This window comes from Schistocerca nitens, chromosome 8 (assembly GCF_023898315.1).
Source record: "Schistocerca nitens isolate TAMUIC-IGC-003100 chromosome 8, iqSchNite1.1, whole genome shotgun sequence".
Lineage (NCBI taxonomy): Eukaryota > Metazoa > Arthropoda > Insecta > Orthoptera > Acrididae > Schistocerca > Schistocerca nitens.
In genome coordinates, this window is record NC_064621.1 from 40,251,208 (window position 1) to 40,277,582 (window position 26,375).

The 26,375-nt window shown below is 43.4% G+C and overlaps 1 protein-coding gene across 1 annotated transcript in view; it reads left to right on the forward strand.

Moving 5' to 3' along the window:
* The window catches only part of LOC126199149 (UDP-glucosyltransferase 2-like), a 136,672-nt gene that overhangs the window by 104,597 nt on the left and 5,700 nt on the right, over positions 1-26,375 (forward strand). Inside the window, exon 6 of the mRNA XM_049935905.1 lies at positions 14,739-14,958. Within this exon, the coding sequence (XP_049791862.1) occupies positions 14,739-14,958 (220 nt within the window). The remainder of the gene's footprint in view (positions 1-14,738; positions 14,959-26,375) is intronic.

Genomic DNA, 26,375 nt, shown 5'->3' on the forward strand with positions numbered 1-26,375 from the left:
CTCCCATTTCATCTTCATCTACGTCCTCTTCCATTTCCGTAATATTGCCCTCAAGTACATCGCCCTTGTATACACACTCTATATACACTCTCCACCTTTCTGCTTTACCTTCTTTGCTTAGGAATGGTTTTCAATCTGAGCTCTTGATTTTCATACAGGCAGTTTTCTTTTCTCCAAAGGTCTCTTTAATTTTCCTGTAAGCAGTATCTAACTTACCACTAGTAATATTTGCCTCTACATCCTTACATTTGCCCTCTAGCCATCCCTGCCTAGCCATTTTGCACTTCCTGTCGATCTCATTTTTGAGACGTTCGTACTTCTTTTTGCCTGCTTCATTTGCTGCATTTTTATATTTTCTCCTATCATCAATTAAATTCAATACCTCTTCCATTACCCACGGATTTCTACTAGCCCTCGTCTTTTTACCTACTTGATCTTCTGCTGCCTTCAGTGTTTCATCTTTCAAAGCTTCCCATTCTTCTTCTACTGTATTTCTTTCTCCCATTCTTGTCAAATGTTCCCTAATGCTCTTTCCGAAACTCTCTACAACCTCTGGTACTTCCAATTTATCCAGGCCCCATCTCCTTTAATTCCCACCTTTTTGTAGTTTCTTCAGTTTTAATCTACAGTTCGTAACCAATAGATTGTGGTCATAGTCCAAATCTGCCCCTGGAAATGTCTTACAATTTAAAACCTTGTTCCTAAATCTCTGTCTTACCATTATAGAATCTATCTGAAACCTTGCATGGTCTCCAGGCCTCTTCCATGTATACAACCTTCCTCCATGATTTATAAACCAAGTGTTAGCTATGATTAAGGCATGCTCGATGCAAAATTCTACCAGGCAGCTTCCTTTTTCATTCCTTACCCCCATTCCATATTCACCTACTACTTTTCCTTCTCTTCCTTTTCCTATTGTTGAATTCCTGTCCCCCATCACTATTAAATTTTCATCTGCGTTCACTATCTGAATAATTTCATTTATCTCATCATACATTTCTTCAATCTTTGTCATCTGCAGAGCTATTTTGCATATAAACTTGTATTACTATCTTGACTACAATAATTCCACTGTGTTCCTAGTAGCTTACCCATGCTCCTATTTTTTTATTCATTTTTAAACCTACTCCTGCATAACCCCTATTTGATTTTGTATTTATAACCCTGTATTCACATGACCAGAAGTGTTGTCCCTCCTGCCACCGAACTTCACTGATTCCCACTATATCTAACTTTAACCTATTCATTTACCTTTTTAAATTTTCTAACCTACCTATCTGATTAAGGGATCTGACATTCCATGCTCCATTCTGTAGAACACCAATTTTGTTTCTCCCGATAATTGTACTTACGGTATGGCTATTGGTATCACTGAGGCACACAAGGCTCCCCACCAACAGCAAGGTCCATGGTTCATGGGGGAGGTCTAGTGGAATAGTTTTAAGCAATAATGATTATCAGAGTCTTTGCTGCTTCCTTTGGTATCTGCAAGATTATTATCATCTAGAACCACTTTTACATTGTGTCTTTCCTTTTCTTTTATCCTAGAAAATATCCACAGTGAATGTTAGAAAGTATCTGATTTGAGTGGATGCTGTCTTCCTTGTCTGTAATACTATTGGTGATAATATCTGTAAACTTTTTCCCTGCTCTATTTAAATGCAACCCATTGTAGGTGTTATGATGCTGGCTTATCGGTATTACGTGTTTCATTTCAGTGTGTGACTGGTCTGGTTTCCACAAAGTTCCACTGAGCTCCTCATTGACACATTTCATGGAATGTTTCATATCCGGCCTATCAAAATACTGGAAGAGTCAAACTATCTTCACATTGGTGTGTGTTTTTCTCCAAGCAATGTTAGATATATCACATTCAACTCTTTATTTGTGGTTGGGACCTGAACTATTCCCAGCACCACCTATTATTATTATTATTATTATTATTATTACATGGTCTTGTATATCAAGATCCTTCCCTAAGGAGCCTATATCATTTGTAACATAACTGAGTCCAGCAGCATTTGGCTTGATTAAGCCAGTAACTTGATAGTTTTTACCTGGGGGTTCTTGTAATAATTGTGAAATGCCTCTACCATGACTCCTGCCAAGTACAAGGGCCTTTTTGATCATGGATGATGGAAATAAAAGAAAGTTTCGAGAGCGGGACTTAAGTTTAGCATAAATGAATTTCAACAATGAGATTTGGTGATGACATTGATGTCCTCAGTGAAGTAAAGAATTACAGGATCTGGCGAGAGGAGCAATCAACCTAATCAGTATTGATTATGGACTAAGGGCAAACAGAAGAAAGACAAAAGTAATGAGGAGTAATAGAAATGATATTAGTGATAAACTTAATGTCAAAACTGGAGACCAGAAAGAAGATGAAGTAATCATGGTACCTTGGAAGCAAAATAACATGATTCAAACGCAGCAAGAGGACATAAAAAGCAGTCTATCAAATGCAAAGAAGATATTTCTGGTCAAAGAGAAGTCTAGTACCAAACACTGGTCTTAATATGAGGAAGAAATTTCTAAGACTGCATGTTTGGAGCACAGAACTGTATGATAATAAATCATGGATTGTGGGAAAACTGGAGAAGAAGAGAACTGAAGCATTTGATATGTGACACCATTGAAGGATGTGGAAAATTAGGTGGACTGGTAAGAAATGAGGTAGTTCTCTGCAAAATCAATGGGATGAAGAATGTGTGACAAACACTGACATGAAAAAAAGGAGGGGATAATGTGACACGTTAAGACACAAGAGAATAACTTCCATAGAGGGAACTGATGAGGGTAAAAACTCTGGGGAAGACATTGTAATACAGCCAACAAGTAACTGAGTACATACAGTGCAAATACTACCGTGGGATGAAAATGTTAGCATGAGATGAATTCACAGCAGGCCACATCAAACCACTCAGAAGTTTGATGAATTTTGGAAAAGTTCATTAGAAGAAGTGAAAGGATTTAGGGATGTGAGAAGGAAGATACACAAGATTTCCAAAGACAGAAGACATCAAAAGCAAAAAAGGAAAGTTTCCTTCAGCATTGCAGCATTTCTTCCATGACATACTCACGTGTACAGAGAACTAAGGATAAGTAAAGCAATGCAGAAGGTGCATATCATGTGCTGCAGTTACAGCAAAATCAGTGGGGAGACTTGATGTACAGAACCTGCTGACTGAAGTGGATTTCACAAGGAATTGTATCTAAGAACAGGTATCATGGATGCAGCAAAGCTTTCAGCTGTCACATGATGCTATAATCCTGCCATTTCCTTGAATGGAGTAAAATCGATTTTTGGGAAAATGCATTTTTCAAATATTTTGGGTCTCATGTTTAAAACTATGTATCAAATATTGACATGGAATGCATAGAAGTATTTTAAATTATTTCTTAAACATTGTGATACACGATGGTCCACACTGTGTTTATGAGAGACAAGACGTGCCTGACATAGCTTGCCTTGCCATAGATATAATTGAGCACAAGAGACTTATCTTTTCTGTTGGCTAAACTGCAAGACTATTGACAATCAGTTTTGTGCCATTTGATTTGTTTCCTTTGTGTGTAAATCCACGCACTTGTTGTGAAAGTCATATTTAGTGAAGTCACTGAATTTTCTTCCCTTCAGCATGCCAAGACCTAGTCTGAAGGTATTTAAAAACTTTGAACATTGGTACGAGAAACTAAACAGCACTCAGAATTTGTCTGATTCACTGACAGCTTTCTTATTGGATGTCCATAGCATGTGAATTCTACAATGGTAGTGATATATTGAGTGATGCTGCTGCCATTACACCAAAAGTACTTCAGAATGAAAACTAGCTGGAATTGAAGAACAATATAAAAAACTAAATGCTGGAACTACAGAGTATGAGATAATTAATGTGTCTTTATCATCAGATGTTTTGAAGAACAACGTGTGCTGCAAACAATGTGGAAAATTTGGTGCTTCACTGAAAACACACACACATGTAGAACTTGCTTTTGAATTGGAGTTTATGTGCAATTATTGCTAACACAGTGTTATTTTTTTTTCAGTTTCTCATACATTACTGCAGATGCAGGTAAACTATATGATATAAACATTAGACTGATTTATGGATTATGATCTATAGGTAAGAGCATGGCTGCAGGTGCTGTTATGTAGTGTGATGAAACTCCCTGTGCATCACCCTCAAAATTTTACAAACACATCATTGCAATAGGTTCTGCTGTTGAAGATGTGAAAGCTGCTGTTGATGAAGCTGTTGTTGAAAATAATAATGGGGACTTATCCATAGTTTTTTATGTGAGCTGACAGAATACAGGCCATACATCTCTGAATGGTGCTATAACAAATACAAAGTGGACACTGGCAAGCTAGCAGATATGGCAATACTTTCCAAGGATTGCATATGCAAGGATAAAATGAAAACTAAACATAAAGAAGAGTGCATAGCAAAATATTATGGTTCTAGTGGGGTATTGAAGTTGCTGGTGTAGTAAGTATTTATCAACACTCAGAAAAGTTGTACAACATTACATACATAAATTATCTTGGAGATGGTGACTCAAAGGCATTCAGAGAAACTAATGTCCTATGGGAACAGTGTGAACATTAGGACAAGGCTTTGATTGCTCAAAGCTAGTAGACACTGTTGTACATCCTACTCAGAAGTTCTATGGTCTAGCAATCAGACAGAATTAATGAGCAGAACAGTCTTTTGACACAGCTTCAAGCAATGAGCATCTCCAACATGAGCTATTCCCAAAAGGAGCAGATAGTTGGTGCAAGTATAGTAGAGGCAAGGTAACTAAATAACAATATAATCACCCTCATCATTTGCCACATGCCATAATGGATGAAATAAAACTGATATTCTGAACCTTGCAGATATTAATCTACTAAAGAAATACATTCACAGCCGGACTCAAAAGACAAATGAATGTGTTAACCATGTGATATAAAACAGACAACAAAAAGTTGTCAGGGCAGGATAACAAAGTGCATAGTTTTGCAGAAGATGGGGCTCTGCATAGGATTATGAACTTCAGCACCTGTGCTTTATTAGACAAGGAATAGATCAGGTCTTCAGATAATGCAGTAAAAATGTATTCAGAGATGCTAGACTATATGTATAATAGATGAAATTTTCAGAAGGTTTTCCTTAAGGCCCTCTAACATATCTAAACTGAAAGATTTGTGAAATTATTTTGGATTAAGGGATTTGTAGCTTTACTTTTGGCTTAACTTAACATTGTAAACATAGAGCATAGGGAAAACATTGAAAAGCTACATGTTTATCATCAGACAGGAAATTTAGCTCTATATCTCTCAAATATACATCTAGTTGCTTAACCATTGTGCCACCTCACATGCTTGTTATCATTAGTGTCTATCAAATGCAGATGTGTACATTACATTCATTACTAGATGAGACATTAAGTGTCCAGGTGTTGCTAAAAATTGCACCGCCCTAAGGGGCCTGCAGTTTTTTTTGTGAGTTTGTGCCTGGTGCACATGGAGCTCTGAGCTATTGCTGCCCATTCTTCCTTCCCTGGCTGCATTTCCTTCACCATGCCCCTCACTCCCTATCCTCACTCCTTCTCCACTGCCCCTCGTTCCTCTCTGATTTATGTGGACATGGCTATCCTCCAAGTTCTGTGTACTGTTTGCAATTTTGTTCCACCTGCCTGTTCTCTTTCATCCATTTTGGCGTTCAGGTCCACAATTGGGGTTTGACATCCACTTAAAAATTTTCTGTTTTTATTGTGAGCCATCTGGGGAAGAACTTTCTCCCTAGCATGTACCACCTGCAACTTGGATTCCTCACCCCCTCTTCCTTCCCCACTGTAGCACCTCTCCACCCCACTAGGTCACCAGCACACGTAGCCAGTCCATGTGGTGGAGCTCAAGCTGTTATTTACTCATCTAGCTGAGCCCCCTGACAACATAGGGATCACACTACTGATGCCTGAGCTTTCCCTCCCAATGTATGCCAATGAGTGGTTGCTTGTCTTCATGGAGCATTTGAATCCTGGCCTTGCTGTTGCTGGGTGGTGCCCATGGGGCATGGGGAGAGCCCCTGATCAGAGTGGGTGTTATCAGGGCAGATGCTTGTGCATGTAGCATATCAAGCTTCCCTGGCTACACCTTGGGAGAAGCGCCAGGCTCACTGTTTTGAGATGAAACACTACCTTATCTGTACTAGGATGGACGGGGACACATTCACCACCACAAAGTCATTGTTTTTTTGGGGAGAATCTCAAGGAAAAGTTTGGTGAAGTGAAGACTCTCAGTAAGGTGCGGTGAGGCTCCCTGTTGATCAGAGCTGCTTCTGCTCCTCAATCTGCAGCTCTTCATGCTTGTGATCATCTTGGCAATGTCCCAGTGTCTATTATGCCTCACCAGTCTCTGAATATGGTCCAAGGAGTTATTTTTCATAGGGACCTCACCCTGAAAACTGATAAGAAACTCCAAGTTAATCTGGAGCGATGCGGCATTCATTTTCTTTGACATGTGCAGAAGGGTCATAAAGACAACCGCACAAATATTGATGCCTTCCTTCTAGCTTTTGAGGGAGGTGCCCTCCCAGAGAAGGTCAAGGTTATGTGCTACAGATGTGACATCAAGCCATATGTTCCACCACCCATGAGGTGATTTTAGTGCTTGTGTTTTGGGAATATGTCTCCCCACTGTAAGGCAGACACTGTGTGGTGACTGTAAACACCTGCCCCATGATGAAAGCCCCTGTGTTCCACCACCTGTGTGTGTTAATTATCATGACCACTATTCTCCTTACTTACCAGATTGCCCAGCTTACAACAGAGAAAAGAAGATCAAAGAGTACAAGCCCATGGATTGCCTATCTTATGCTGATGCTTGCCAAAAATATGACCAACCCCATCCAGTGTCACTTTCTGCAACTTTTACCTCTGTTACATTTTTCCCCCTCCTACCTCTTCATTGCCCAGCCCCATTCCCTCTCCTGCAGTTCCCATGCCCTCCCCAACAGGAGCCACTCCCCCTCCCTGTCCAAAGAAATGCCACCATTGCTCAGCACCTACTGGTCATGGGGCTGCCCCCAGGACACCTTCCCATGGGATTGCTCAGGCCAGAAGCCTACTACTACAACTAGACCATGAGATGCATCATCAGTATGCCCCAAGGCCACCCGTTCTCCTTTGCCTTTTGTTTCTGGATCTTGCAGAAGCCTGTTCTCCCTCTGTGTCCTCCCTCCTCCACCTCCAAAGAGAAGCAGAAGAAACTAAAGTCCCAAGATGAGGCCCTCCTCCAGTGTCTCCAGAGGTGCCATCTCCCCCATCGCAACTTGAGTCTGACATCTTATTTAAGGATGTCACCCCATCCGTATCGGTGATGACCACTGACCAAGTGACATGATGTCCCCTTGGCTTCTATATGTCTAATCTGGACTCTCACCACACAATGCTCCAGTGGAACTGCAATAGATATTATTGTCACCTATTGGAAATACAACAATTTGGTTTATATTATTCTGCATTCTGTCTTGTTCTTTAAGAAATGCACTTCTGTGATCACCACTCGCCAACATTTTGTGGTTATGAGGCATTCTGCCAGAATTGTGCCAGCCCTGGGATAGCATCTGTAGTGGTCTGCTCCTTGTACCAGCCTGGAAGCAATAGTGGTTAGAGTGCAAATGACCCCAGCAGTCACTGTTTGCAATGTCTAATTGAACTGTCTGTTTCCGGTGTGTCAGACCCACCATACTTGCTCCGGACACTGCGAGAGGGCTGTACAAGCAATGATCACACGCACGGCACAGCGGACACACCAGGAACCGCGGTGTTGGCCGTCGAATGGCGCTAGCTGCGCAGCATTTGTGCACCGCCGCCGTCAGTGTCAGCCAGTTTGCCGTGGCATACGGAGCTCCATCGCAGTCTTTAACACTGGTAGCATGCCGCGACAGCGTGGACGTGAACCGTATGTGCAGTTGACGGACTTTGAGCGAGGGCGTATAGTGGGCATGCGGGAGGCCGGGTGGACGTACCGCCGAATTGCTCAACACGTGGGGCGTGAGGTCTCCACAGTACATCGATGTTGTCGCCAGTGGTCGGCGGAAGGTGCACGTGCCCGTTGACCTGGGACCGGACCGCAGCGACGCATGGATGCACGCCAAGACCGTAGAATCCTACGCAGTGCCGTAGGGGACCGCACCGCCACTTCCCAGCAAATTAGGGACACTGTTGCTCCTGGGGTATCGGCGAGGACCATTCGCAACCGTCTCCATGAAGCTGGGCTACGGTCCCGCACACCGTTAGGCCGTCTTCCGCTCACGCCCCAACATCATGCAGCCCGCCTCCAGTGGTGTCGCGACAGGCGTGAATGGAGGGACGAATGGAGACGTGTCGTCTTCAGCGATGAGAGTCGCTTCTGCCTTGGTGCCAATGATGGTCGTGTGCGTTTGGCGCCGTGCAGGTGAGCGCCACAATCAGGACTGCATACTACCGAGGCACACAGGGCCAACACCCGGCATCATGGTGTGGGGAGCGATCTCCTACACTGGCCGTACACCACTGGTGATCGTCAAGGGGACACTGAATAGTGCACGGTACATCCAAACCGTCGTCGAACCCATCGTTCTACCATTCCTAGACCGGCAAGGGAACTTGCTGTTCCAACAGGACAATGCACGTCCGCATGTATCCCGTGCCACCCAACGTGCTCTAGAAGGTGTAAGTCAACTACCCTGGCCAGCAAGATTTCCGGATCTGTCCCCCATTGAGCATGTTTGGGACTGGATGAAGCGTCGTCTCACGCGGTCTGCACGTCCAGCACGAACGCTGGTCCAACTGAGGCGCCAGGTGGAAATGGCATGGCAAGCCGTTCCACAGGACTACATCCAGCATCTCTACGATCGTCTCCATGGGAGAATAGCAGCCTGCATTGCTGCGAAAGGTGGATATACACTGTACTAGTGCCGACATTGTGCATGCTCTGTTGCCTGTGTCTATGTGCCTGTGGTTCTGTCAGTGTGATCATGTGATGTATCTGGCCCCAGGAATGTGTCAATAAAGTTTCCCCTTCCTGGGACAATGAATTCACGGTGTTCTTATTTCAATTTCCAGGAGTGTATATATATAATTCCACATGGGAAAAATATATATAAAAAACAAATATGCTGTAACTTACCAAACGAGAAAGTGTTGGTAGATAGACACACTAAAAACACACAAACACACACACAAATTCCAAGCTTTCGCAACCTAAGGTCTAAGGTTGCTTCATCAGGAAAGAGGGAAGGAGAAGGAAAGATGAAAGGATGTGGGTTTTAAGGGAGAGGGTAGGGAGTCATTCCAATCCCGGGAGCGGAAAGACTTACCTTAGGGGGAAAAAGGACAGGTATACACTCGCACACACACACATATCCATCCACACATATACAGACACAAGGTCTTTAAATATGTCTGCTTGTGTCTGTATATGTGTGGATGGATATGTGTGTGTGTGTGCGAGTGTATACCTGTCCTTTTTCCCCCTAAGGTAAGTCTTTCCGCTCCCGGGATTGGAATGACTCCTTACCCTCCCCTTAAAAACCCACATCCTTTCATCTTTCCCTCTGCTTCCCTCTTTCCTGATGAAGCAACCGTGGGTTGCGAAAGCTTGATATTTGTGTGTTTTTTATTTTTTATTGTGTCTATCTACCAGCGCTTTCCCATTTGGTAAGTCACAGCATCTCTTTTTTTATAATATATATACGGACATTAGGATTTTGTACGGCACCAGTACCATCTCTGTAGTGGGAGCTTACTTTGAGCGCACACCTTGTATGTTATTTAAAAACAGACAGAAAATAAATTAAGTTACAAATACATTAAAGAAAACAATTTAGACGCTCCTGTGAAAGAAGAGACTCCCCAGGAGTCAAGGCATAAGAGTTCAGCACTCTGCCCACTGCCAACTCTGGGCATCGGGCACTGTGCCATCATACTCTCAAAGATTTTGTAGGATGCAGAACACGCAGGAGGAGATGACTGCCAGCTCCCACATTTCGAAGCCAAGCTGAAAGAGGTCTCTTGCAGATTGTGGGGACTCTGTTCCCCTTCAGTTCAATGTTGCCAATGTAAGAATCGCTTCCATGATGACAGGACACAGTTCAAGGACGGCATGCAGGATGGACAGCATGTTGTACTTCATCACCTTCCCACTGTGGCACCACTTGGTCGCCGACTATCTGGTTGTTGACTATGTGGGCTTGGCTGTCTCTGACCGCGATGATGTCTGGTTTATGTAGTCCACTTCCTCACATTCCCACTGTGGCACCAGGTGGTCACTGACTATCTGGGTGTAGACTATGAGGGCTTGACTGCCTTTGACCACGATGATGTCTGGCTTATGTAGCCCCTCTGGTGTATGAAGGAGGAGCTCCACTGAGAAATCAAAGCCCATTTGCATGAGTTCACATGTGAGATACTTCATGACCGCATCATTTTGTTTCACACACAACCTGCGTGTTCGTCTGCAAGCTCGGATGACATGGTTTGTGGTCTCGATGGCTCTGCAGCTCGCTGTTCGTTTGTCTGCAAGCCTGGATGACACGGTTTGTGGTCTCGATGGCTCTGCAGCTTGCACAACATTGGGTGTCAGCCATCCACCAGCGAATATGCCACACCTTGGAGGGCAAGGCGTTTATGTGGGCATGGATGGCGTTGATATAGACACACTCAGACAGGAGTTGACTGGTGTTGGGGACCAACTGGTGCTATACCCAGATGGTAGCAGCCTCTGAGAGGGACGATCCATCGAAGGCGACATGCAGGCGAAATGACCGCATCTCCCCAACCTGCTTCGACATCTTCAGGAGGTGGCCTTCCTACATCAAGTGCCACTCAAGCGCTGTGACCTCATGCTGTACCTCGCCCAGGCCTGTGCCACCCACAGCTGGCCCCATCTTCTGCAGCATCAGGAGTCAGGATCACCGGAGGATAGGACCCATCCAGCAGGCAGATGGGATGCCAAGAAGCCCCGGGCCACAGGGGCGTGAAAGTAGCCAAGAGGAGTGTCCACTGGGAGGTGGAACCATCTCCTGATGGCAGCTTGCAACCATGGTATTCACTTCTTTCAGGGCTCTCATCCACATGCGACTGAGGGCCAGCCATGATGCAGGCATGGCAGGAGGACGTGCACAAGGGCTAATGAATCGAATGTCCTTGGACACATTGAGAGATGCAACAAAGACAGAATGGCAGGAGCAGACTGTGTTGATGAGAGCTTGGTCCAAGATGAAAGTGTTATCCAGTATTCCATCCCAAGAGATGAATGCCAAATGGCATTCCTCCACACCACACAGATGCATCAGGCGCAAGGCCAGAACCTTGTGAGAAGTACTAGCCAGCACCGAACATACAGTGATGGGATGAAAGTCAGTGGGTGATGCTGGTGCAGCCATTATGGAGAATAAGGTGGTCTGGACACGGAGGAGGCAGCTAGGGAGAGCTCTTGCAAGGAGCACGAGATTCACCTATTTTACCACCACATCATGCAGCAGGCAGCAGTGCAGCTTGGCGGGAGTTAAGCTATCTGGACCTTATACCAAACTCCCGGGCAGCAGGGAGATTGCGAACTCTTCAGCTGTAATCTCTCTCCACAGGCACTCGAAGTCCACATGCAGCAAGTGCAGCAGGAGGCGGTCACTGATGTCACCAGCAGTGGATGCTGGCTGCTACATGAAGAGGTTAGCCCAGTAGCTGTGCAGGCCGGGGATATCAGGTGGTGGCTTTAGGAAGGTGCCATCCAAGAGTACCACACACAGTACATGCAGGTTCACTGGAAGGCCTCCAAGGTGTGAGCGAACTCCCACCAGCACCACTTCTGCTCTGCTGAGGCATCTGCTGCTGCTTTGGTGATGGGCGTTGCATCTTCTTACGAATCTCCTCTTCCTTAGAGCCAAAAGTGGCAAAGGCCATGTGTCAGGGCTGAGAAACGCTGTGTGGATGTGGGAAACCTCATGAGGTGATCCCAGATGGCCACATCGTGAATGGCAGCTTGCGGCGGTATGTCTGGTGGTGTCATGCTGTCCTCTCACCCACTCTCCCATCCAATGGCGGCAACCTCTTTGGGCTCAGGCTGGATGCCGGTCGCTCCTTTCCCTCAGGATGAACAGAAACTCCTGCATATGCTGTCTGGGGGCAGGCTTACATCTCTGTCCCTTAATGGCATTGAGTGTCCTGTCGGGAAAGGTACGAAGAAGCTCTTGGTGGACGAAGACAAACTGGGTGTCCCTCTTCAGGAACAGTTTGGCCTCCACCCACGTGAGAGACAGGGCGTCCTCCTAAGTTCATCTCGCCAGTGTGGAGTCTGTGTTGATCCCTGCATTTGGGGCCATCTGGTGTTGTCGGCAACAGTGGACACCAAGGCCTGACATATAGCGAAAGTGCAGTTGAACTCCAGGCAGGCGTGTGCTGTGGCTTCTACAAGACCCTCAGCTGGGCCACTTGGCTGGGCACATGCTCAAATAGTTGGGTTGCCAACTCCAGTGGGATGGCCAATGCCCTGTTATATTGACTGCTGTCCCCAACTAGAGAGGGTATAATTCAAGGGAGAGCTGGTAAACCCCCAACCCCCTGATGCAGTCTTCCACTCAGTGAGATCAGTGGGCCCACGGGAAGGGAAGAAGACCACAGGTGAGGAGAGGCTAAGAGGGCTATGCCCACGTTTGACACTCATCCTTCCACTTGTCTCGGAAGGAGTCCACTGTCTTATGCCATCTATGCATTGCTCATAACAGGCTCACCCACTGTTTTTTCTTGTGTAATGAGATACCCCCATAATGTTGTTGTGAGTCCAGACTGACAGTATCACAGGCATTGGTGGAATGTCCCCTTCTTTTGGTTCTTCGTAGTAAGTATAGTCCTCCAGATTCCTTATCTATAATATTAGCAGACGAACTGGTTCTCAGTTTCCTCCATGGATCTAGTTTTTATTTTCAGATTTTGCTTTACTCTTGGAGCAGGGGAAGGGTGGTTGTGGTTGGGCCTCTCTTCATGTTTTTTTTGTCTGATATCCATGACCACTCGCCAACACAAAAACTGCTGTTTTATCCCTTTTTCCAGTTTTTAGAGTTGGCCTACCCTTTTATTCCTTCTACTGTGTGTGCTTTAAATTCCTCATTTTATAGTTTGACTCCTCTGACTGGATCCATCCACTTTTAGCAGACCCTCTCTCTTCTGCAAGTAACTTTGGAATCATGAAACTGATGGCCCCACCATTTAGTCCCATAACCTCCTCAGTCAATCGATCAATTAAAAATTGCAGACTTCAGATGCCCACCCAATATGCAAAACAGAATAGGTGACAATTTATTATCATGTAAAATGAGGCAAAAATTATTTTCTGCGTTCTTCCACTCATTCTGTAATGTTGTTTCCAAAATTACACAAGACTAATGGTGTAAGCAGTTGTACTGTGTCACAAGGAATATGAAAGACTAGTTGTCTGCAATTTTCTAAGAGCATTTTCATAATTAGAAGAACTTCATCTTTCATCCACCAATTCTTGTTTAAGTTTCCTGATAATCTTCATAGCACATCCATAAAGCTAGCCAGATACAACCCATAAAACATTTGTTATACAGTTCCATGTCCTTCTTCAGGCTTTTGTTATACAGTTCCATGTCCTTCTTCAGGCTGATATGAGGATCCCAAACAGGTGAGTAGCAAGGCATACTCAATAACAGTTTGCATGGAATCTTGTATGAGCCAATGAAACTGTTTGGAATATTCCATTTGTATAACCTGCAGCAAGACGTAAATGTTAGACGTGTTTGACACATCTCATAACATTCTCTATAAATTTCAAAAGAAAATAGTCTTGGCTGCAACAAAGACTGTTTTTTCTTTCAAAACACTGACCATAGCAGATATGTTGTGGAGTGGGAAGAATTATAAAATTCTCTACATATATTACAAAAAAAAAAAAATGGTTCAAATGGCTCTGAGCACTATGGGACTTAACTACTAAGGTCATTAGTCCCCTAGAACTTAGAACTACTTAAACCTAACCAACCTAAGGATATCACACACATCCATGCCCGAGGCAGGATTCGAACCTGCGACCGTAGCGGTCGCGCGGTTCCAGACTGTAGCGCCTAGAACCACTCGGCCACCCCGGCCGGCCATATATTACATTAGATTGTTCTAATACAGATATGTATTGTTAATTCTTTGGTCAAACATTACAGGATTTTTTCTGTTTTGTTGAAGTCATTATTAAACACACATGGTATTTAGCTGAATGGATGTTCGACTGATGGTTTGTAGTAATATACTGAATAATGTATTTATTTTAGAGCAGACTGAAGTACAGTGCAAGAAACAAAAGCATTCTTGGGATAAACAATTGCACCTCAAGGCTGAGCTATGCCATTGGAGTTAATTAGTTAGATAACTGCAATTTCTGCATATCATTTGTATAATTTTTATAGAGTTTTGTAGAATGAATCATTTACAGGCTGAGTATGCTTAATTTGTGTGTCTGTATGGATGTACCCTGACCACCTACAAATTATTAACCAGATGTGAAGTTTAAACTTAATAAAACTGAATTTGTATGTCTATGACATAATTTTAGTTACTAGTAAAGCATAGTTAAAATTAACTTTAAAAGTAAACCTCTTTGTCTTCTATACAAAACACATCCAAATAGTTTTTATATAAAGGTTTTACTATAGAATGGAATGAGTTGCATCTCAGTTTATCACCATTTGCAGCACACCCAAATGTGAAGCTGTACATAATGCAAGGTGGACTGCAGAGCATAAACGAGGCTGCATACCGAGCCATCCCACTCATCGCCATCCCCTTCTTCTCAGACCAGACACACAACGCTGCGAAGATAGACTTTTCTGGTATAGGCCTCCGGCTCTGCCTCAAGGACATCACCAAAGAATCTGTGTTGCGGTCTGTCCAAACTGTACTGGGCAACCCTAAGTGAGTGCTTCTGTGTTTGCTAATACAACAATATTTATTTAATATAAAATAAAAGCCATTCAAGACTGTACTCATTAACTTAGAATCTTCATTAAAGCTTCATCTGCAGAGACTCACGCTGATACTGATTGTTGTAAGACAAAACTTGGCTCATGGGTAGGAGAAAAGAAACTGAGCTTAAAATAAAATTTAGTAGTGGGTGTCTGCTTTTTAGTACTGTTTTGTGACCATGTTCTTACGCTATATGTAAGCACTTATCCTCCAAAGGTTTCTTCTGAAGCTTCCTACATACAGTGATACTTTAAAGTTGTTGCTTATTTTAGCTATTATGCACATAGCTATCATCAACTGTTTTATACTTTTTCCATTACCTTTAATTTAAATTTAAATAAAAATACTTGGGAATGTGTCAGCTGCAGACAATTTCAGACTGCCTGGCAGCTGTATCTTGACTGTGCTATAAATTCAGTTAAAGTAGAAAAAAATTCAACAACTGACAAAAAATCATTACAGCCCTCAAATGATATTTACAAATATGAGTCATTGAGGGCACTTCAGCTGTTAAAGTCAATTATTGTAACCTGAATTTCACCAAATAAGTTTTGAGACTAATTTAGTTTTAGGTCAGCAATTTGTGATCTTCTCTTTTTGACCAACTCTCTTAATCCCTTATTCGCAATTGAAATTAGAATATTGAAGACATCAGTGTCTTCCTTCACCATCTCTTCAATTTCCCTGCCCCATTACCACTGGCTACCTGCTTTTCATTATATACTTCAACACTTCATCATATCCATCCTATCAGTGCCCTTGCCACCATCTAGCACTCTCTCTCTTAATGTCCTGCCTACTCCAAACCCACTGTCTCATTTCTTATACATGTTATCAGCAGTATTCTTACAAACAACTTCTTCTTCAATGAGAATATGCACAATAAAATCTGAGCGCGTTCATTGGTTTTGTCATATGTAAATCAGTGGAAAGTTCAGGATGACATAATGGCAATGTTATGAAAAGGATAAATTGCTACTAACCATATAGTGGAAACGTTGACTCACAGACAGGCACAAAAAAAAGAGTGCCAAACATATGAACGTACAGCCAAAAGGCCTTCTTCTAAAGTAGACAACCGCGCATGCACATGTACACGTGCACGCACACACACACACACACACACACACACACACACACACACACACACAAAAGGACATGATAGAGACATGCGAGGGCAGATTGGTAGAGTTGAGAGGTTAGACAGGAAGAGATGGTGGGCTGTAGTGGAACAGGGGAGAAGCAGAGGAGGGGAAAAAGACTGTGGGGCTGCTAATGGAATAGAAGGCTGCATGGTGCTGGAATGGAAGCAGAAAGTGGAATAAGTTGGTGAAGGAGATGGTCTAATGAAGATTGAGGCCAGGGGGTTACGGGAGTAGGTATATTGCATGAAGGGTTCCCACCTACACAGCTCAGAAAAAGAGGTGTTGGTAGGAAGGATCCAGATGGTGAAAGCTGTGAAGCAGTCACTGAGGTGAAGAATATAGTGTTGGGCAACATGCTCAGCAACTGGGTGGTCCAGCTGTCACTTGGCCACAGTTTTTTGTGAATAAAATCACAGTGAAATTGAGACCATTAGCTGCTTGAATATCAACGGGGACAGTTGAAACTGTGTGCCCTGATCTGGACTCAAACCCGGGATCTCCCACTTACATGGCAGATGCTCTGTCCGACTGAGCCGCCAAGGACACAGAGGATAGTGCGACTACAGGGACTTATCCCTGGCAAGCTCACTGTGAGACCCAGAAATCCAACTTACTATCCACACACTACAGATGTAGTGCCCTTCCCCACTAGTTTTGTTACTCGCGGCAGTCAATCTACCAATTCCTGTAAAAGTTTGTGCAATTACATTTTAATTTCATTCTTCGAGAGCTGCAATATCACCAATGGTATCTGTTCTTTCAGACATGTTCAAAAGAACAGATACCATCTTCGTATAGATAAGGCGTACCGGCCAATGATATTCTTCAGTTTGTATGCACTCAAATTGCTCAAACAATTACGGTAATTGGTAGATTGACTGCCGTGAGTAACGAGTATAGAAGGCAAGGGCACTACATCTGTAGTGTATGGACAATAAGTTGGGAATGTGGGTCTCACGGGCAGACACACTATCGTCTGTCCACCCATTGGTTCAGTCATATAGAGCATCTGCCATGTAAGCGGGAGATCCCAGGCATGTCCGAAAGAACAGATGCCATCTTCATATGCATATATTCATATATGCTAACAAAGAGATAGAGGGGCTGGCCCGTACTTACCTCAGCTCAGTACAGCCGATAGATACACAAAAAACAGAACCGAAAATTTACGTTCCTAGCTTTCGGAACAAATGTTCCTTCATCAGGGAGGAGAGAGGGGAAAGAAAGGGAAGAAGGGAAAGTGGATTCAGTTACTCACAACCCAGGTTATGAAGCAACAGGGAAAGGAAAACAGGGAGGGTAGCAAGGATGGAGGCATGGTTGTCAGAGGGAAGCCAAAGATATTCTACTGTAAGTACTGTGCAGCTTCAAACCAAAGAGGATGCATACAGAAGTAAAGAGGTATACAGTATAAAGATAAACACAACTATGTAGGATGAATAGATGCGTGAATGGCTAAAGAGGAAAGGGAAACAGGAGAAGACTGAAGAGTAAATGGGAGTGAGGTTGTTTAACGTAGGTTCAGTCCTGGGGGATGGCGGGATGAAAGGATGTGTTGGAGTGCAAGTTCCCATCTCCGCAGTTCAGAGGGACTGGTGTTGGGTGGGAGAAGCCAAATGGCACATACGGTGTAGCAGCTTCCTAGGTCCCTAGAATTATGCTGGAGAGCATGCTCCGCTACTTGGTATTGGACATCTCCTAGGCGGACAGTTCGTCTGTGTCCGTTCATGCGCTCAGCCAGTTCAGTTGTTGTCATACCGATGTAAAAGGCTGTGCAGTGCAGGCATGTCAGCTGATAAATGACATGTGTAGTTTCACACGTGGCCTGCCTTGAATTGTGTATGTTTTACCAGTAGCGGGGCTGGAGTAGGTGGTTGTCGGGGGATGCATGGGGCAGGTTTTGCAGTGGGGTCGGTTACAGGGGTAGGAACCGCTGGGTAGAGAAGGTAGTCTGGGAATATTGTAGGGTTTAACAAGGATGTTACGGAGGTTAGGGGGGCGACGAAAGGCAACTCTGGGTGGTGTGGGGAGATTTTTGTCAAGGGATGATCTCATTTCAGGGGTTGACTTGAGAAAGTCATATCCCTGGCGGAGTAATTTGTTGATGTATTCGAGGCCAGGATAATATTGGGTGACAAGGGGGATTCTTCTGTGTGGTCTGGGGGTAGGAACATTGTTGTTGGACGGGGAGGAATGTATTGCTCGGGAGATCTGTTTGTGGACAAGATCTGTACTGAGCTGAGGTAAGTACTGGCCAGCCCCTCTATCTCTTTGTTAGCATTTGTTGCACATCTTTATATGAGATTTTCCATTAATCATTTATATTCATATATGGTCGTACATGCTGACAGACAGCTTCTTAGGTGTCTTGACCATGTAGGATGCAGCACAGTGGTTGCAGTTTAGCTTGTAGTTCACATGGCTGCTTCCACACGTAGCCCTGCCTTTGATGGGATAGGTGATGCTAAATGACCAGACTGGAGTAGTGGTGTTGGGGGAATATATGGGACAGGTCTTCTTGTGTCTTCCCACCAAATACTCCAGTCCAATTATAACCATCACCTATCCCAGCAAAGGTAGGGGCTACATGTAAAAGCTGTCATGTGATGTATGATCTAAGCTGCAACCTCTGTGTTGTGCTCTATGTGGGCATGACAACCAACTAGGTGCCTGTCCACATGAATGGCCACTGACAAACTATGGCCAAGAGACAGCTTGACTAACAGGTTACTGAGCATGTTACGGTACCCAACACAACATTAGGCACTTTAGTGCCTGCTTCACACCATGCTTCATCTGAATCCTTCCCACCAACACCAACTCTTCCGTACTGTGCAGGTTGTAACTCTACCTGCAATTTATCCTATGTTCCTGTAGGCCCACTTGCCTAACCTTTGTTAGTCCCTGTCCTTCACCAACCTATCCCCTTTACTCCCACTCCAGCAGTATTCCACCAACAAACCCAAAGTCTCTTTTCCACTCCTCTACTTCTCTCCTTTTCCACTCCCTTCCTGCCCACTCCCCCCTTCCCATATAACCTCCTGACTGCATCTAGTTGCTGTACCCACCATGTCCCTGTATGCTCCCACAAGCAGCACTTAACCATCCCCCAACTCTCTACCATTCTATTCCTCCCCCTCCCTGCACCAGCCTCTTCCTCTGCCCCCACCACTCAGATTGCTTCTCCCATCATGTGCTGTTGCTTGCAGTCTGGCCTCGGCAGCCAGGGACTGTGATCATGCATGTGTGGGTTGTATTTGCGTGAATGTGTGTGTGTGTACGTTGTCTAATTCAGAACAAGGCCTTTTGGCCAAAAGCTCACATATTTGTACTTTCCAAGCCACTTACTGTGTGCAAACAGGGGAATTTTTTAGTAATACTATTATTTGCCCCCTTCCCTGTTCCATTTGTTAATGGCTGTTGGCAAACATCTGTATGAGTTACAGTTTCTCTGATTTGTTTCATCATGAAACCTATGGGAGGGTAATTAATATGTTGTCCAAATTTTCCTGAAATGTGCGTTCTTCACATTTCCATGATTAATTGCTCCATAATGCATGACATCTACCTGATAATGTCTGGCACTGAAGTGGAATGAGCATTTCCATTACACTCTTACATGTATTAAATAATCCCATGATGACAAGTGGATCTTCTGTTTATTTTCTAGTAACAACTTTTTCAGGTTCCCAGACTGATGAGCAATGATTGAGAATCTGCCCAACAAGTGTTTTGTAATCCTATTTCTTTCTTGAATCATTATGTTTTCTTAAGATTCTTCCAATAAATCTCACTGTGGCATTTGTTTTTCCTACAATTTGTTTTATGTAATCGTTCCACTCGAGATTGCTCCAATAGCTGTTACTGTTGCTAGTCATTTATTGCCAATAATGTAACCTATTATATAAGATTTGTTCACCTATTTGTATGCAGCATGTTGAATTTATTTACATTCATTGTTTATCATCTGCATGTCTTTTGGTGTTGCAACCTTCCTTTAGAAAACAGCATCATCTGAGAATATCATCACAGAGCTCCCAGTGTTATCTACTACACAATTATGTATATGTAACAGCCCTGTAACAATGCCTTGGCATATTCCCAAAGCCAGTTTCACACATGTTGATTTCATACCATTTAAGGTAACTGTGGAGAGTTGAATGTAGTAGGTAGCGCTGAATGCAGTTATAATTCTAGTCCAGTAGTTGGTAAGCTCATGTTTTGTTTAGTAAGAGACTGTGTGAAAATGTATCAAATGCCTTCTGAAAGTCAAGAAATCCTTTGTCTGTTTTAGATTCATTGACTGTATCTTCATTTTGTTGACCCTGGGACAACACAAACTATTCACAATCCCACGCAGCTTTAACATCTGCTCTGTTAGCCATGCCACATTCCTGAATGCTGACCACAATTTCCCCAAAAATTTCCCCATCCATACAAAACCTAGAACCACTGACAATACCTCTACTTCAACAGATGCCATCCCTTCTATACTAAGATGCCTCTCTCACATACTGTGGAAAACTTTGGACAGCGCAACTCTTGTAACGAGATCCCTTGCCAAGAATTCTGAAGGTTACCCTGTGGCCATCATAGGCAAGCACTAACTCATAAAATGTAGATGACAAACTAATCTCCTGTACCACATCCACACATGCTCTCCAATTTCAACTGCTTCACTACTATTGCCCCCCTCCCCTTCGGGCCCACCACAGCTGCCCATCTACCTTCAAAGGAATATATCCTCTTATAACACAATACCATTTGAAATCTGTAAGGTTATCCCTCTTGCTCTGTTACTTAGACATCTCCTGCAGATAAAAGCAACTAGAAGTCATGTAAGGCCGAATGGGCAAATGTTTCACCCTAAATTACTGTAGCTTGTACACCATGTGTTAGTGGTTGGTATAGTCCTGGAGAATCAGTGATGGTAACCAACACAGTAATATGTGGACAGATTATCAACCATTATTTATTTGCATCCATAGAATTAAAACTTACAAATAGTGACCTCACAGGGGTTCAGTGAGAAATAGTTAATACACGTGAAACACTGTATGCTGTTGTTTCCTTCTGTCTGAAAACTAGTTTTATGCAGCTCTCCAGACTATGCTGTCCTATGCAAGTTTCTTCATCTCTGCATAACTATTGTAACCTACATTCATTTGAACCTGCTTACTGTCTTAAAGCCTTTGTCTCTCTCGACAGTTTGTACTACCCATGCTCTCCTCCATTACTAAATAACCAGTTCATTGATGAATCAGGATGTATGCAATACACCCCACCTTTTAGTCATGTTGTTCCATTCCCCCATCCCCCTCCCTCCCCGATTCAACCTATGGTACACATCAGATCCATAGCATTATTCTGTAACACATCATTTCAAAAGCTTCTACTCTCTTCTTGTCTGAACTGTTTGTTCTTGTTTCAGTTCTGTAAAAAGCTAAACTCCAAACAAATGACTTCAGGAAAGGCTTCCTAACAATTAAATTTATCTAAACACAAAAGAATTAAAGATATTAGCCACTAGTGGGCATCAGTTAATATCAAGGGGGCAAACTGACAATTTGTGTCAGACCAGGGTTCCAACCGGGTCTCCTACTTACTAAGCAGATGCACTGACCACTGTGCTACCCAGACATGGTGTTCACCATAACCTCACAGACTACCCTAGCATACTTCCTGTCAAACCCAAATTGTCAGCTTATGTCACACACTATTGGTAGTGTCCCTGCTCGTTAGCCTCCTTACAGACACCAAATATACAGTTACATTTATGTTCAGTGTTGACAAATTTCTCTTCCTATATCCTCTTTACTTTGACTGTCATCAGTTAATTTGCTTCTAAAATTGTAAAACTCATCTACTGCCATTAATATCTCATTTCCTAATCTGATCACCAAGCATCATCTGATTTAATGTGACTACACATCATTACTCTTGTTTTACTTTTGTTAATGTTCACCTTATACTCTCTTTTCGAGAATTAGCAATTCTGTTGAACAGCTCCTCCAAGCCCTTTACTTATTATGACAGAACTACAATATCACCAGGAAACCTCAAAGTTTTTAAATATTGCTTCAATTACTCCTACATTTCTCCAGAACCCAAACTGATCTTCCAAAAGACTGAGCTTTCTCACAGTCCACTAGTGCATAAACTTTGCCAGTTGATCACCAAAGACAGCACTAAGACCTGATAACTGCTCAGAGTGTATACACTGGTGGCCAAATTCTGTCACTGAAATCACAGCAAATGTCCCTAAATTTCTAGGTGAAGTTCAAAGAGACTTTTTTGTAAAATGTTCAAGTATGAAACTGGTTTGGCCAACCTGCTGTCTCCCATTACGCCAACTGACACAAATCATATTGTCAGACGAAGGTGTAATTAGATGATTGATGAAACATAACTTCACTTAACAAAAGTTTATTCAGCACTTGCACATATAAGAGCGTGGAGTGAACTGCCTCCGGCCAGAACACATACAGTATATATACAGCTACAGAACATTCCAGTACAATGATTCTGGACATTTGTGGATACTTCTAGAATGTACTCGAACTGAATATAGAAATTAAAATTGTACAGTCCAGGTGAGTTTTAAACTCAGGACCCTCCATACAACAGTTCAGTATCATAACCACTAGATCACGTTGCTACTCAGCTTCTTCTGCGACATTATCCTTGCTTCAGAGAACAGCATCTCGGTGTTAGGTGTTATGTACTCCTAGTCCAGGATCGAGTCATCGGTCCTGTATACTCTGACTACCGATGCTCAGCCTGGCGGTGATCTTCTTAGAACTTCTTTTGTCACTATGCTCATTGTCACCTTTCCGCTTGTTGCCTGTCACTGGAGCTTCGAATTTACCCTGGGTGGCAGGATCCTTGTAGGGCTTCATTCGAAGGACGTGGACTGTATATCTAATCTTTCATAGTCTTGCATTGGGGTCGAAATCTTCAACTTCATAAGTAACATCACACAACTGTCTTACAACCTTATAAGTTCCAAAGTAGCGCCTGAGGAGCTTCTCAGATAGACTAACCTTCCAAACAAGAGTGAAGATCCAGACGAGGTCACCAGGCTCGTAGACAACTGGGCGGTGGCTCGTGTCGTACCTTCAGCGATCATTTTCTTGAGCCTGCAGCGTGCGGAGTCGAGATAACTGCCGAGCTTCCTCAGCTCTGGTTAACATCTGGCCAATGTAGTCGTCGTCCATGTCATCAGGATGTAACGGAAACACAGTGTCCATCACCGTAGTCACCTCACGCCCATGCACCAGGAAAATTGGTGTAAATCCTGTGGTGTCTTGTTTGGCAGTGTTGTAGGCAAACATCACGAAAGGCACCTCATCCCAGTTGCTCTGCTCAACATTGATGAACATTGATAGCATGTTGGCCAAGGTGTTATTAAGGCGTTCAGTAAGCCCATTAGTTTGCAGATGGTAGGCAGTCGTCATGTGATGAGTAATGTTGGACCGACAGCTTATGTCTGTCACAAGATTCAATTTAAAAACTTTCCCTCGATCTGTAATTAATGACCTTGGGGCACCATCTTTTAATACAATGTCTTCCACGATGACTTTGGCTACTTCAGATGCTTTGGCTGTTTTCAAGGCTTTTGTAATGGTATAGCATGTCAGATAATCAGTGCAAACTATAATCCATCTATTGCCATTAGCAGACATTGGAAATCATTCAACAAGGTCAATTCCAACATGCTGGAAAAGCGTTTCGGCTGGTGGAATTGGTATGAGTTGGCCAGGTGGTTTCTGAGGAACTGCCTTTCTCATCTCGCACTCTCTACAGTGACAGATACTCCTAAATGTACCTGGCCAGAAAAATCTCTTTCGGATTCTATCATAGGTCTTAATAAATCCTAAATGTCTGGCCTCAGGTATGTCATGCAATTTCTGTAGAGTATCTAAGCACATGTGTTTAGGAATCAGCCACCTCTTTCCAAACGGATCAACGTTTTTCTTGCAACATCCTCTGACCGATTTAAGGCAAGCATAATTTCAGATATCTTGGCGTCCTTCTTCTGCTCAGCAGAGAGATCCTGGAGGGAAACAGTCACTGTCTTCATCAAAGTCTTAATGGTCTTGCACAGGGTTTCTTGAGAGACAGTCGGCATGTTGGTGTTTTCTTCCACCTTTGTTCACAATGGTAATGTCTTACTCTTGAAGACGTAGTGCCCACCTGGTGAGTTGTGCTGTTGGATCTGTAAGACCTGTTAGCCAAGAAAGTGAATGATGGTCTGTAACATCTATGATTGGCCTTCCATAGAGATACTGTCGAAATTTGCACATGGCCCAGATCACAGCAATACATTCTATAACCTTCTCTTTTCCATTCGAAATTTGCACCAGAACAGCACCGATCCCATACCCACTGGCATCTGTGTGTAGTTCTGTAGGTGCTCTCTCATCAAACAGATCAAGTACAGGGTGAGTCATAGGAGCTTTTTGCAGCACATCGAAAGAATCTTGTTGAGCATCACCCCAGATAAATTTAGCATAAGCTTTTAACAACTCTTGGAGTGGCCTGGCTTTGATACAAAAGTCTTTGATAAAATGATGGTAATAAGAGCATAATCCGAGGAAGCTTCTCACATGTCTAATACTTTTAGGAATAGGGAATTCTGTTATAGGTCTCACCTTTCTGGGTCTGGCTGCACACCTTCATTTGACACAAGGTGTCCAAGTATTTTGATTTATTTTGCTCCAAAGAGACACTTTATTGGATTAAGTTTCAGTTTGGCTTGTTGGAGACACTTAAAGGGGCCCTCAGTCTTTTTATATGTTCATCAAATGTCTCTGAGAACACTAAACTGTCATCTAAATAACAAAGACACATCGTCCACTTCAGGTGACGTAAAAGATTATCCATCATCTGTTCAGAAGTTGCTGGTGCTTTACACAAACCACATGGCATTACCTACATTCAGGGAACTCTTGAAGAAAGGCAAGTAGCTTCTTCTGTTGCTCCTTAGTGAGATCTGGTGATAGTCGAGCTAGGAGATCTTGTAGTGGCAGTGCTAATTTCGCCCACAGACTCGGCATGGGAGGTTTCTATGGCACTCAGCTGTTCTTCAATTAATGGCTCAGTGTTTGCTATGCACAAGCATCTTGGAAGGATCTGCGCTTCTCGATGGCAGTTAACTATCCACAACTTACTGAATCCATTCTTAAACGAGACAACAGAGGCTGGGATGACCAAGTTATTCTTCAGTGGTGTGCTTCTCTTACATTCCACTACAAAATCCATGGGTTGATGCATGGCATGACATGTGACAGCTGCCTTTCTAGCACTGACTGCAGGAATGATCACTTCATCCAGCACACAGTCTCCACACACTCGGATGCATATCTTCATGTCCACAGTATCTCATCTCATCTAGCATAATCTTCGAGTGAACATAATCTATAATTGCCTGAGAAGCTTTCAAAAACTCTGATCCAAAAATGATGTCATGACTACACTCTTGTAAGATGATGAATTCTAAGGGCTGTGTATGGCCACCTATTCTCACATGAATGGTACATCTTCCTGTAGGTTTACATGTTTCCCATTAGCCGCCTTCAGTAAAGATGTTTTGTTGTCGAAGAATATGGTTTTCTACAACTGGCGACGGTACTTCTCTGAAATGAGTGAATATGATACTCCAGAGGCCACAAGAGTTTGGGCTGATTGGCCATCCATTATGATATCGATGTAGTTTCCTATCATTTTTGTAGTGATCAATGGTGGAGGATTTTTCTCTTGGGTGGCCTCACCTCCAAGGAAGGTCGCACCCTTTTCGAGGTTGCAGCAGCTAGGTGATCGGCTGGAGCTTCGAAATGGTGATGGAGACCTTGACCAGCATGTTGGGGAGCATCCTCTCCAGCGGCTAGCTTTAGTGATGGTGACCTATGTCATCCTGCTCCGACATCATCTTGTTCATCTTCGTCGTCCCAGCTTGTGAACTTCTCCTAGTTGTTCTCATGCCATTGCTTAGCAGTGCCATCCAAGTCGAAAAATACGTTAGCCAAACACTCGGTGTCATCCCATTTGTTAAATTTGGCTATACGCTCATATACCTTCAGCCACTCGTTTGTATCTTGGCCATCTTCACCAGAGAACCCGGAAGAATGTCTCATGTGGTGGCACACAGTTGCTGTCATCATAACGTCCTCTTCTTCTTCTGTCGCTGGTAGATTGTGATCTGTTGAATATGGCTCGAAC